Below are 13871 nucleotides of genomic sequence, written 5' to 3'. Positions count from 1 at the left end.
GTTTGTTTATTGGCCTTAGGTGTTCATCTTGTCACAGATTAATTTATATCCTGAGTAAACAGGTATCTAATTACAGGTTTGGTCATCAAGGTCTCTGTTCTATATATATATATAATTCATGCCATGTACTATGGGTCTGTAGTAGGGTGACCACATGTCCCGTATCGCCCAGGACAGTCCCGTAACGGCATTTTAAGTCCCGGGCAACCTCAATCTGGGCCAATGCATTGTCCTGGAATGAGACGAGAGAGAGAGAGAGAAAGAGAGGAGAGAGAGAGGTGTACTGTGTGTGTTTAGATTCACAGCCCTGCATTTAGCAGCTTTATCCACCAGGTGTCGCCACAGAGCCTGACGCTAAAAAGAAATGGTTTGCTTCCTTATTTAACCCCTTTGTGGACCAGAGCGGTTTTCATCTTGTAATATATACTATATATAATTTGGCATTAAAAAAAAAACATTCATAAATGTAAGACCTAAATTCTTATGAATAACATTTAAAAAGTTGGGATTTAAAGAAAACATATTCACAGTTTTACGGGTATATAAATTATCTACAGCTGGTATAAATGCGAAAAATACCAAAACACATTATTTTAACCTGCCCTGATTTGGAAAAAGCACAATATTTCTATATTATTTTCTAATTTTCTTTGTTTAAAAAAAAAAACCAAATGTTTTAACCCCACCTAATGCTAAACCTATCCCTAAACGTGTGTTCCTCACCAACTACAAAATATTTATTAAAATATATATATATATATTAAATAATTAACCACTTAGGGTCAGATAACAAAAAAAATTATATATATATATATATATATAGATCTTGGGCCCCAGGGAACTGCTGTTTTCTGTCTCTCTCCAGCTCAAGGAGGGATGCAGAGAACGGGGGACACAGATGGTGTTTAGAGGCGTCACTTATGTCACACAGACCCCGCGATTGCAGTACCGTGGGACTGGTGTCATGACTTTGGCCCTCTAGGGACATCATATTTTTTTCTTTTTTATTGAATTTTATCGGTTTATTCCTCCCCAGTAGCAGCAATCAGCAGAGCTCCGTAGCTTTCTATTCCTGGAACACCTGTGTTAGGGGTGTGACGGGAGAGGCGGGGAGAGGCGGGGTCAGCACTGTGTGTCCACAATATGATCAAACTCAATGGTCCCTGGGAAACATGGGTGATCTGATCGCCCTTCCCAGTCATTATTTATATTACTCTATAGAGGAGCACCAAGAACGGGGAGATTTCCCACAATGCCATCAAACAGCTTGTGAGAGCCACCTTTGCCCCTAAGCAGCTTATCAGACCCATCTTAACCCCAAACACTCTGCTTGTGACATCATTGCCCCCAAATAACTTGTCTGTGCCTTCTGTGCGCCTTGCAACATACACTCTTACATAAACACATGCTAACACACATACACTTACTCATACTCACAAACAATCCCTCGCACCACTTACATATACACATCCATGCTGACACATAAACACACTCATGCTACCACACACTCCATCTCACACCACTTACACGTACATGCACACACACAAATATTTACACATACATGCTCATGCATACAAACGCTTTCACACACAGATTCATGTTAACAAAAACATTCACGCTCACTTATACAGCCCCTCCTTCCGAAAGACAGGGCAGTCCTACACAAGACGGGACACTTGGGAGGTATGCACGCCTCTAACCTCACCTAATACCCCCACACACACACACACCCTGCAGGACACGCTTTCCCTGCGCTGGTCAGTAATATGGCTGATGACGTCACTCCAATAAACCTGGGTTTAAAATCCAGAATATTAATAACAGAAATGAGCGGACTTTCACTTTCACTTTCTGCCTCTCACAACCTTCAGCGCTTCCCTCTGCCCGGTAACTGTTGATGCGCAGAGGATTTAATTTCCTATTGGTATGAGTTCCTGCTGCAGCCAATCAGCGCAGAGCTTCTGACTCACAGGGGATTTCCGGTTGACTCGGGCTGTTAGTTCGGGATCAGTCTGTGTTATTCTCGTTCCGGGGCTCCGATATGTCCGCATACAGGGGGGTAAAGATGTGGCCCCTGCTGCTCATTGTGGGGGTGTCCGGGGTGTATTGCGGTGAGTATAATGGGGAGGGGTCCCCGGCATACAGAATGTGTATAGAGTGTGAGCTCTGCGGGTCAGTCTGTCTCTGACGTGTCTGTCTGTCTCAGGTCACTCTCTCCAGTATTATTACACCGCGGTCTCGGCTCCGGGACACGGGCTGCCGGAGTTCTCTATAGTCGGGTATGTGGACGGGATCCAGATAGATAATTATAACAGCGACCGCCGCCGGTATGTTCCTGTCGCTCGGTGGATGGAGAAAGCGGGACCGGAATACTGGGAGGGAGAGACACAGAAGGGCAAAGGCAGCGAGGCTGTATATAAATACAATGTGAGGACAGCAATGAGCCGCTTCAACCACACCGGAGGTGAGACCCAGCACTGTATCCACTACCTCAGCAGCAACACCCAGCACTGTATCCACTACCACAGCAGCAACTCCCAGCACTGTATCCACTACCACAGCAACAACTCCCAGCACTGTATCCACTACCACAGTAACAACTCCCAGCACTGTATCCACTACAACAGCAGCAACTCTATTCGCTCTATTCACTACAACAACATTAACTCCCCGCCCACTACCACAACAGTAACTCTCAGCACTGTATCCACTACCGCAACAGTAACTCCTAGTGCTGTATCCACTACCGCAACAGTAACTCCCTGCACTGTATCCACTACGTCCGCAGCTCCCTGCACTGTATCCACTACGACCGCAGCTCCCCGCACTGTATCCACTACGACCGCAGCTCCCCGCACTGTATCCACTACGACCGCAGCTCCCCGCACTGTATCCACTACGACCGCAGCTCCCCGCACTGTATCCACTACGACCGCAGCTCCCCGCACTGTATCCACTACGACCGCAGCTCCCCGCACTGTATCCACTACGACCGCAGCTCCCCGCACTGTATCCACTACGACCGCAGCTCCCCGCACTGTATCCACTACGACCGCAGCTCCCCGCACTGTATCCACTACGACCGCAGCTCCCCGCACTGTATCCACTACGACTGCAGCTCCCCGCACTGTATCCACTACGACTCCAGCTCCCCGCACTGTATCCACTACGACTCCAGCTCCCCGCACTGTATCCACTACGACTCCAGCTCCCCGCACTGTATCCACTACGACTGCAGCTCCCCGCACTGTATCCACTACGACTGCAGCTCCCCGCACTGTATCCACTACGACTGCAGCTCCCCGCACTGTATCCACTACGACTGCAGCTCCCCGCACTGTATCCACTACGACTGCAGCCAGGGGCGTAACTAGACCCCTCAGGGCCCGGGTGCGAGAATCTGTTAAGGGCCCCCCACCCCCCCAAAAAAACATGATTTTTACCCAACAATTTTTTTTCAACAAATTCAATTTACATATTGAATCATTTCTGTAAAAAAATCAAAGAAAAAGGGGCGCATGTTCAAAGGGCATAATCAAAGAAAAAGGGGCGCATGTACATAGGGCCCTTTTTGTACATGCGCCCCTTTTTCTTTGAATACATAAATAATCTTTCCACCAAAACAGCCTGACTGTGGCATTTTTGCCCCCGGGTGTAACGAGTGCCGCTCTTTGCAGGTGTCCATTCTGTGCAGCGGATGTACGGCTGTGAGCTGAGGGATGACGGCAGCACCGGGGGGTATAATCAGTACGGATATGACGGGGGGGATTTCCTCGCCCTGGACACCGAGCGCTGGGTTTATGTTCCGGTCGTTGCCGAGGCGCAGATCACCGCACAGAGATGGAACGGTCCGGAGGAGCGACAGGGAGAGAGAGATAAGAATTACCTGGAGATCAGGTGTATAGAATGGCTGAAGAAATACATCGAGAACGGACGGGAGGAGCTGGAGCGGAGAGGTGAGAGCGGGGGGGGGGCTGGAGCGCGGGGGTGGGAGGAGCAGGAGCGCGGGGGTGGGAGGATCCGGAGGGGTGGGAGAGGGAGGAGCTGTAGCAGAAATGAGGGAGGGGGGGTAACGGCTCCTGGGGGCTTCATCTGGTTCCCAGCAGCCTCTCTTGGATTTGTTATTAACTGTTTATCTTCTGCATGACTCCCAACTGTCCTGCTTTGTGAAGAACAGTCCTGATTTTGGCACTGTTTGCTCCAGGTGTCCTGGAGTAGGCGGAGTTACACAGCGCAGCGTTCTGGCTCCCATTGGCCAGCGTTCTCGTTGTGTTTATCTCTCATATACCAACCAAGTTCCCTCTTTCTCATCCAGCGAATGAATGAAATAAATATTTCTGGGAAAGTAGGGATTTTTAAGCTGTATTATTATACAAAAAAATTATAAAAGCTGGAATTTATGAGAAAATAAATTATCCGCAGCCGGTATAAATGGGAGAAATCCCAAAATATATTCATTAACCTGATTTCTGTCATTTTCATTTATTTTAAGTTGTTTTTTTTAGGTTTTTGTTTATTGTGTTTAACCCCTACCTAACCCTGTCCAACAAATCCCCCGCTGACTGCACCATATCAACTAAAAGGAAATATAAATAATAACCCCTTAGGGTCAAGTAAAGAAAGAGATAAAATATTTTATTAAACCAGGAATTTAGGGAATTAGCAACAGCGGTCAGGGGGCATTTTTAACCAATTACATACCAGATACGTTATGAGTCCTGTAGGAGCAAACTTATCATGACGTACCTGTTATGTCATTGGCTGCAGAGGGTTTAACCTCTACCTCTTCTGCTGGGAGGCTGTTCCCCTCTCTCTCCTCTCCCGTCCCCTGCAGATTGTACGCATTCAGATCTTTTAGTCATTTTGACCATTTATATCCTGCAAATCTTTCCCCGTTGTAGTCGCCTTTTTTGACCTCTCTCCAGAATGTTCAGGATTCTTCCAGAACTTTACATAAAACTCTACAGGATCGGCTCACATTTATACCCCCTGTATGTTCTAGTAGAGGAACCGAAGTGGCAGCGCTGACCGCGCATGGGGTGATGCAGGGGCATAAAGCACTAGCAGGGGCCACACATCCGGATGGGGCAAATCTTCTAAACTGCAGCCCCGTTAACCATTATTTTACCCTTTCTGTGATCTCAGTTGCCCCGGAGGTGAAGGTTTCAGCCCAGACTTCAGAGGGGGCCACAAAGCTTCACTGCCAGGTGTACGGGTTTTACCCCCGCGATGTGGACGTGAATTGGAAGAGGAACGAGATAGATATTCCCTCGGATGAGGCCAAACAGGTTCTCCCCAATACCGACGGCACTTACCAGATCAGGGTCACCGTGGAAGTGACCCCAAAAGAGGGGGACAGTTACTCCTGCCACGTGGACCACGGCAGCCTGGCAGAGCCACTCATTGTGATGTGGGGTGAGTGCCGCAAGGAGAGGGGTAATTACCCAACACTTACATCACATTCTCAGATTGCCCCCCGACTGATATCTCCTGTTTTGTGTCACTCAGATCCGAGGAAGGGCGGAAGCAGCAGCACCGTGTACATCGTCATTGGAGTCGTTGCAGGGATCGCTGTCGCTGCTGCTGTTGGGTTTATATTATGGAAGAGGAGAGGTTCGCGAATTACTGCTTCTGAATACTCTATAGAGGCTTCTTCACATGACATGACAGGGAGTGTCACCTTATCACCATAGCAACCAATAAAATAACACTTCTGGTTGCTATGTAGTTACACCACTTTCCATGCTTTTGCCCCAGAATCCCTTCCACGTAACCCCGGTATTAATTATTTTTAAATCTGTTTATTATATTCTTTTCTCCTTTATTTCAGGCAGACGTCCCGTTTACGCCCCGACTGGCAGTAAGTAATCCGTTCCTCTCCCGCTATGTTGGCGTTTCTGTGCGCGGGTTTAATGGCTGGCAGCGGAGGTTGGCGGGTGATATTATAATATACAGAGTACTGGCTGTGGGGGGCAGCGTCACTCGGGGGTCCCGTGGCTGAGCTGTCTTCAGATAACTCTGGTGGGTTATGGGTTGTGGGGTAGGAAGGGAGACGGGCAGTGCCACGCGCCACATACCTGTGCTGGGTATCTAATTAGTGATGGGAAGATCGGCGTCACCTTTATAACAAACTTTTTTTTCTTTTAAGCATCAGATGGGTCTCCAGCCACATCCACGACGTAAATGTAAGTCCGTAATGATAACGGGAAGATGTTTTTTGTCTTCATATGAGGGGAGCCTGATACGTGTTCAATAATTCAGTGATTCTGGGAAAATCAGAGCAGAAAGAGACCTCTGAGCCCAAATATTTCTAGTATAAACCGTGTAACTATATAGACATCCAGAACACGAGCCGGGCAGAGCGGCTCCATTATTACTCCTATTAGTTACGCGTCATCCTGCTGGCGCAGAACCTGCTTTCCAGAGAACTTTCTACAGATCTACATAAAAAAATCTGTTCCGTGCGATTGATCTGCGAGCGCCGTCTCACAATTTATTTATATTAAATGGGGGATCGCGTACTTTTCTACTGGGAGACGATAAAACAAACCACCTTAAACTGGTTTCAGTTTCTAAACCCTCCATGTTTGTTCTCCTTTCTCTCTCCTATTGACTAATATTTAAATTATTAAGGAAATGAATAAGTGAAGTAAGTTTAAGGCGACACATTAATGTATTCTCGATGTCTTTGCAGCTCCGCAAACAGAAGGGATCCGTGCCGGGAATTCCGTGTAGGAGACGGGAGAAAATCCCCCGCCTGGCGCCGGTCCCTGCGTCCACTTCTTATAACTCACAGAAATCAAAAGCTTTTATAAGAATTGCTTAAAGTCGTATAATCTGCTTTATACTTGCAAGTATTTTAATATAAATACCTGGGAACTCTCCGGGTCAACTCCCGAATCCTCCGGGTCGCGGGGTCTTGGCATGGCCCACCCGTTTCCCCTTTAAATAAGGATATTTCTCATGATGTCGGCGGGTAGTCCTGGCCGCGTCCCTCTAGAGTAGGCTCTGGGTAGCCGGAGCCCAGAAGTTCCCAGGTTTGTTCATATACAGTAAGTTTTAGTGGGTGATTCACTGCTTTGCTACAATAAGATACTCGGTAATATTTTCGGCTCGTTATCTATAAATAAGGGTAAAATATGGGGGTCTCGGGCTGTAATAATCTCTGTTTGATGAGGGATATGTAAATGAGAAGAAGGGAAGGAACCTCACGCAGAACTGAGACGCGTAAAACATGGAGGATTCCGGGGTTCTGGCGACTGCAGACCAGTAAGCCTTACATCAGTATCTTGGCAAGAGACAGCTTGTAGCTGATTGTTCAGAGGGGGCCCTTCTTACTAGCGGGGGACCTCGGGGACCCATTTTTTCATGGTTTTATAAAAACATTACAGTTGGTCTGGAAGATAAGGCGCGTCTCTTCAACAACACAGAGGTCTGTAAGCCATCGGCTGATGGTAAACGGGATCTGTGAGGGGCGACAACAGACGAGATGGGGCTTGGAAATAATTATTTTAAGAGCTTAAGGATTGGCGGGTAATTAATTATTTTTGTGATGTTTAGATCTGTTTAACACGCAATAAAATGATTACAATAAAATATATATAAAAGTTCTACCTTCTTTTTTCAGTATTTGATTTGGTTAGAATCGGCAACTCCTGTGAACTTGGCTTTGTTCCATATAATAATAATTTTAATAGCAAAATAAAAAGTAAATGAATAGATAAATAAAGCTAACGTGTATCCTGGGATAACGAGGTCTTTAATATCTGCCGGTAATATTGTTATTAATGTAAACTTACATCTGAGTGAAACAAAGCACATGGTGCGGGGTTGGGGGTTGAGATCCCAATTCTTGCTCATCTGGGTGTTTAGACGGATGCATTAGTAGCAAAGTCAGACCCCAGGGTATCGGGGGCGGTCGTGGAGACCCCCATCCCCAGAATGATATTAACAGAAGGAGGGCGACTAAAATAGGAAACGGCTTTCAGGATCAAAATGATGAAGAAAGACTGAGGGAGCTCAATATGTCTGCCTTGGGGGAGCGCTGTAGTTACAGACGAGTTTTACGGGCTCGCTACACACTTCAGCGCTCGGCAGCCCCGCTCTGTCAGCGTGCGCGGCTTACCACTTTCATTTTTTAAAATAGATCCATGCCCCCCAAAACTCCCATCACCCCCAGCCACGAAGATGACAAGGATGATGGGAGTTATAGTCCTGCAAATCAGGTACACTAGAGGATGCAAAAAGGTTTGTATACTTGTGGACATGTACATGTCTTTAGCATGATTACCCTTCTTACGTGTGCCTGATCTACGTTGTATTCTGTGCGAGGCCAGGTTAAGGAGTTTGGGGCCCTCACACATAAAGGGGCCCTCTTTTATTTTGGATAATTTTCCTCCTCAACACAAAAAACATTATATGAAATAAAGCAAAAAAGCAGGTTATTGCAGAATTCCATTCATTTCTGTCAGGGCGTCACGTCACTCCCAGCTCATATTAAGCTTTGGCGCCACGCTGATAAGTTACTAATTCTATTTATTTAATACCACAAATATATATATTTGACACAAACGACATTAGAAACCATATCCGCTTCATACACGGATCCCTCGAAAGTAATTGGCTGCTGTACAAGACAGACTTTGACAAAACTCAAGAAGAGACACAACAGCCAGATCACCGCTCAAGGACAGCTTTTTTTTTTGTGGTTGTGGCAGCGCCATGAGATTTCTGAGGGAAAAACAAGCCGTCTGGTGTCTGTAGATGAGTGATTAATAATAAAGCTTCTACTACTCTCTTAATTTTAAGTGGAAGGGTTTTCTATCACCTTTACCGCCATAACTTATGTAATTAAAAACCATAAAATCAATGCACTAGATGTCACATATATGTTAATAAATTTGATAAATATGTGCAAAGGTTGAAGTACTGAGAATGCCGCAGTGATCAGCTGTGGACCTTTCCACGTTCAGCAGGTCCCCTGACACAGGAGTAGCTCATTGTCTTCTTCCTGGGGATCCTATTACCTGCCTGGCACAGAACCTCCCCAGAGATCCACTAGATTATGAATACCATCTGCCTTTCCAACACTAGCTGCTGGCAGGCCAAAGAGACGCGCATGCAAGACGTTTAGCAAGAGAGACATCTTCCCACCAAAAATGAGAAACCAGAACCATCTTCATCCACAGAAGCCTGGAGACAACCAGCAGCACTGATTGACATTCCCTCAATATTAATGATTCCAATTCTATGTTAAACCAAAATGATAAATGTGCCACATTTGCCGTAATAAAGATTGACTCGGAATTGAAATGAAATATATTCGATAGTTGCTTGCGTCAGTGCAGAAGAGGGATTCATCCTAAAAGTTTGAACAATGATTGATTGTAAGTTTCTGAATCAACATTCTTTTAATTGATTAAAAACCTAGTTTAAAATGAAATCAAAGATAGATAGATAATAGATGGATAGATAGATAGATAGATAGATAGATAGATAGATAGATAGATAGATAGATAGATAATAGATAGATAGATAATAGATAGATAGATAGATAGATAGATAATAGATAGATAGATAGATAGATAGATAGATAGATAATAGATAGATAATAGATAGATAGATAGATAATAGATAGATAATAGATAGATAGATAGATAGATAGATAGATAGATAATAGATAGATAATAGATAGATAGATAGATAATAGATAGATAGATAGATAGATACAGAGTAATGTGATTGCAATAATTGATTATTATTGTTCTTATAACTATGATTAATATTATTATTACGTTATTATTATTATTATTATTAATATTATTATATAGCAATCTCTTTATTTTTATGTGATTATGCATTCACAAAAAAAATAGATAAATTATAACCCCCAGGTAACAGTTTATAAAAAATAAATAAATAAATAATAAAAAAAATAAAATATATATATACAATATAATAGTTATTTGACACAGCTGGGCCAATATCGTATACATTCATGATACTTTTCCTATATTAATAATCCATTTTCTTGTTGTTAGGATGAAAGCCGCAGCCAGCACCCTCTCGATCCCGAACACCGCCTGCCGTGCCATATTCAGGTAACAAAACTGAGTCCTGATAATTAACATCTTTGCGATGGTGGGGATTCCACGCAAGGCTTTTCCATCTGAGTCTTCCTAGGGGATTAAATGAGGCGTCTTATTAAAATAATGCAATTTCTTGTCTTTTGTAGAATGCCGTGTAAATATGTATCACGCCACGCCGTTCTTCCTTAAATCCATCTCAGAAGTTAAAACTGGAGCCACCTGTGCAGATTAATTACTAAATAATTTGAGATACAGCAGTAGGGGTATCCGGCACGAGGGTGGTGGGATAAAAATATGGAGAAAGACAGAAGGGGAGACAACGGACATCTAGATCATGAATGGCCTGAGCAAGAACCAGTTTCTTCAATGAAGTGACCATGGCAGGAGGATGTAACAACACGGATTATTTCCATTTCATCCAGACATTCTATTTTCTATCCACATAAACAAAAAGCATTTGCGAGGGCATGTGACTTCATATCAGGCAGGTTTTAGGTGACTACACACAAGGTCACATTGCCTGGAACATGTAAAGTTATTAATTGCATACCCTCACAAACAAATCAATCCTAGCCTGCCCCAAGAAAGATTCAAAATACAAAGCAGAAAGCAAATGGTTATAGCACAGCTGATCACATCCCTGTATGCACACAAGAGCAGGGGTGTCCACATCTAGTCTCATCCTTTTAATTGGGGTGAGCCCCAAGAGATTCCTGAACAGTACAATACCATAAGCACAGATCTGAGATTAACTCACCAAGGACAGACAGACACCTAATGGCCTGCCCTGCAGCCAATCCCTGCGCAGGAAAAATCTCTATCAACATATCATTCCGATCCCACCCAAAAGGGCAGTCCAGAACCAACTGAGAGGCAAATTGCTTCTGCACAACCCCAGACAAATGTTCCAGCCTTCATGGTGCTCATAAGCAGGATCCAGTAGGGGCTCGCCCTAAGCGATAGGGTACGTCCAATCAGTGACCTCTATAGAGTCCTGTGCCTAATGAAATACTAGCTGGGTTTTGTTAGTGGGGCTTGTAAAGGCTTTGTCTACTTGAGTGAAATACCTTTGGCTCAAGCTTTTAATTTGAACATCAGGGTTGTTTTTATTGTTTTTTTTTTTTTTTACACCATAACGATAAAAGGCAGTTTTGTCTTGAGATACCCCCAAGCTGGAATGAGCCATAGAACAGTCTTTTAAGAAGCTATCAGTCCTCTTTGAATCTTTTGTGGTTCTCTGTGTGGGGGAAACTGACCTTGCACTTCAGTGGACTTCCCTTGTGGAAGGTTCAGTCTGGTATGACAAAAGTTTTTTCCTGTGCAACGGCACGGAAGAGCTCAAACCTGAGATGCTCTTAAGTAACGATGAACCGTAGGACAACCCATGAACCAGCTGTCTGTCCTCAGCAACTTAATCTCAAACCTTTTTTTGCACGGTTAGAAAAACCAATAATGGGATCAATGAGATATAACTGCAGTGGTTTTGTGGCTTCTTCTAAGTTCAGCCACTCGTGTATAGAGATCTACATTATAGTGCGGTATAAATGTGTATATAGGTGTGTACTTCGGTATCTGTTTGTAGTAATTTATATCACTTTGTTTATATCGCAGAAAAAAAAAATGCACGTCTCAGAATGTTCAAAGCTACCAAACAGAACGACTGTGACCAAGTTCCTGTTGGTGGGATTTAGCGGCTGTCGAGGATGCCAGCTTTCTATCTTTGCCTCATTTTTACTGATTTATATATTTGCCGTCCTAGAAAATGTAGTAATCGTAGCGCTGATCCTGCAAGATTTCAAACTCCAAAAGCCAATGTATATTTTCTTGGGGAACCTGTCCTTCCTGGAGATCTGGTACATCAGTGTCACTTTGCCCAACATGTTGGCCAACATCCTTACGGGGAACCATGAGATTTCCCACGGCGCTTGTATAGCCCAGCTCTTTATTTTCACATTTCTAGGCGCTGCCGAGTGTTATCTCTTGGCCGCCATGGCTTATGACCGTTACGTGGCTATTTGTAATCCTCTACGCTACACAATAATAATGCAAAGCAAGAGTGTTGTGGCGCTCCTGCTTTGCTGCTGGCTCAGTGGCCTCTTCACGCCCGTTCTTCCCATTTGGTTTCTTAGTCAGCTGGATTTCTGCGGGCCTAATCAAGTTGAACATTATTTTTGTGATGCGTCACCGCTGGTTACGCTGGCGTACGGTGATACCAAGTCCAAAGAGCTTGTAGACTTCATTGTGTCCGTGGCTGTTCTCATGAGCTCACTGTCGGTCATCTTTATCTCTTACTTTTGCATCACGTGGACTATCGTGAAGATGTCGTCTTCCCGCGGAAGGCGCAAGGCCTTTTCCACCTGTACCTCTCACCTGGCTGTGGTTTGCCTCTTCTACGGATCTATGGGTTTCACTTACATGCGGGTGGGCGCGGGTTCCCCCTTCTCCAACAACATGCTTGTGTCTGTTTTCTATTCTATTGTTACCCCAACTCTGAACCCTGTCATTTATTCGCTCCGAAATGAAGATGTCAGGGTAGCGCTAAATAAAGTTCTGAAAACCAAATCTCTTTTGAGAAAAAGGTAATTACGTCACTCAGTTAAGGGCTAGCGGACATCAATACGGCCCTACAACATCTTTATATTACAGCTCAGCGGCCCTAGCACCACCATACTATAGACTAGAATTATGCATTGGGTTGACTTTGCTTTCTCCATCCCAGTGGGCTCCATGCTTCTCATATGTTTATTACAACTCCCCCTTTCCATTGGGATAAAGCATAGGTGGTCTACAAGCCGGGGTTATATTATTGCAGTACCCCCTGACTGCATCTCAGGTTCGACACTCATAACCCCCCCCTCTTCTTTAAAAGGGGTCCAGAGGAGCCCCTCAGCTTTATTTTATTTATTTTTCATTGAAGTTCTTGATACTTCTCATAATTACCATTTTCTGTCTATTTGTTAGAGAGATAAAATTTCGTATTTTACTCAATTCACAATTTCACCAAAATTCAAAAAAAAAATTATCAATAAAGTATATATGCGCATGGATAAATATTTTTATTTATTTACCTCTAACAGATGTATTTATCCCTTCACGGTTTGCTTTATAATAAAAGGGTTTGGTACAAAATGTGCAGTTATATAATAAGAGGACTACAGACATTTTTATTGGCGCACAATACGTATGAATAATGGGTTAACTGCCCTGAGGAGCTTACAGTCTAAGTAGTAGCAGACAACAGACAAAGTGCAGCGCTTGGTGTTAGGTTCCATGTATCCCGGTTTATGTTTCTTATCTCTATAATCTTTCTTAACATACCTTATCACACTTTTATGTAAATTATTTTATCACTAGATGGTTTTGTTAACAATTAACTTGCCACCCTAAAATTAACTTGGACCATAAATGTGGAAAAAAAGGAGCTACTAGGCAATTATTTAAGGGATATTGTAAATTAGAATGAGTGAATCCTTCTAAATTCCCAAATTTGCTTTTGTTTCCAATGGAAAATGATAGAAACTTGGCTATTCACGAGTCAATAAGTTAAATAATAAGTCAAGTTGAAAAGGTTTTCGACTCTTGACTCCACAGGAGAAGGTGAGCGGTCCAAGAATTGGTCAAACTCTCTGGACTTCCAACTTAATTAGCAAATGACCTACCGGATTAATTCCTTTAATGTCTATTTAGGCCGCGCTCGCCAGTAATTTGGCAAATAATTCGATGCAGCTCACTATAACTCAACGGAGTGCTCGGAATTTCAAACTCAATATCTCAACTTTTAGG

At 43.8% G+C, this 13871-nt stretch overlaps 2 protein-coding genes across 3 annotated transcripts; both read left to right on the top strand.

The window, feature by feature from the left end:
- Nucleotides 1-1967: 1967 nt before the first annotated feature.
- On the top strand, nt 1968-7607 carry LOC128503187 (class I histocompatibility antigen, F10 alpha chain-like). Of its 2 annotated transcripts, none has more exons than XM_053473224.1 (8): nt 1968-2111; nt 2207-2464; nt 3678-3956; nt 5146-5415; nt 5509-5613; nt 5835-5860; nt 6149-6185; nt 6695-7607. In XM_053473224.1, exons 1-8 carry the CDS (start codon nt 2042-2044, stop codon nt 6733-6735), a joined length of 1086 nt encoding a protein of 361 aa, XP_053329199.1. In that variant the 5' UTR covers nt 1968-2041; the 3' UTR covers nt 6736-7607. The 2 variants fall into 2 exon arrangements, with proteins under 2 accessions (XP_053329199.1, XP_053329200.1); XM_053473225.1 differs by having other exon boundaries at nt 5831-5860.
- On the top strand, nt 7235-12671 carry LOC128503931 (olfactory receptor 6Q1-like). Its single transcript, XM_053474125.1, has 4 exons — nt 7235-7269; nt 8147-8225; nt 10041-10100; nt 11700-12671. The coding sequence occupies exons 1-4, from the start codon at nt 7235-7237 to the stop codon at nt 12669-12671; spliced, it is 1146 nt and encodes a 381-aa protein (XP_053330100.1).
- The last annotated feature ends 1200 nt before the right edge of the window (nt 12672-13871 follow it).

This window comes from Spea bombifrons, chromosome 8 (genome assembly GCF_027358695.1).
Source record: "Spea bombifrons isolate aSpeBom1 chromosome 8, aSpeBom1.2.pri, whole genome shotgun sequence".
NCBI classification, from domain to species: Eukaryota; Metazoa; Chordata; class Amphibia; order Anura; family Pelobatidae; genus Spea; species Spea bombifrons.
Note: the sequence above shows the minus strand (reverse complement) of the source record. Positions and strands in the feature narration are given on the sequence as shown.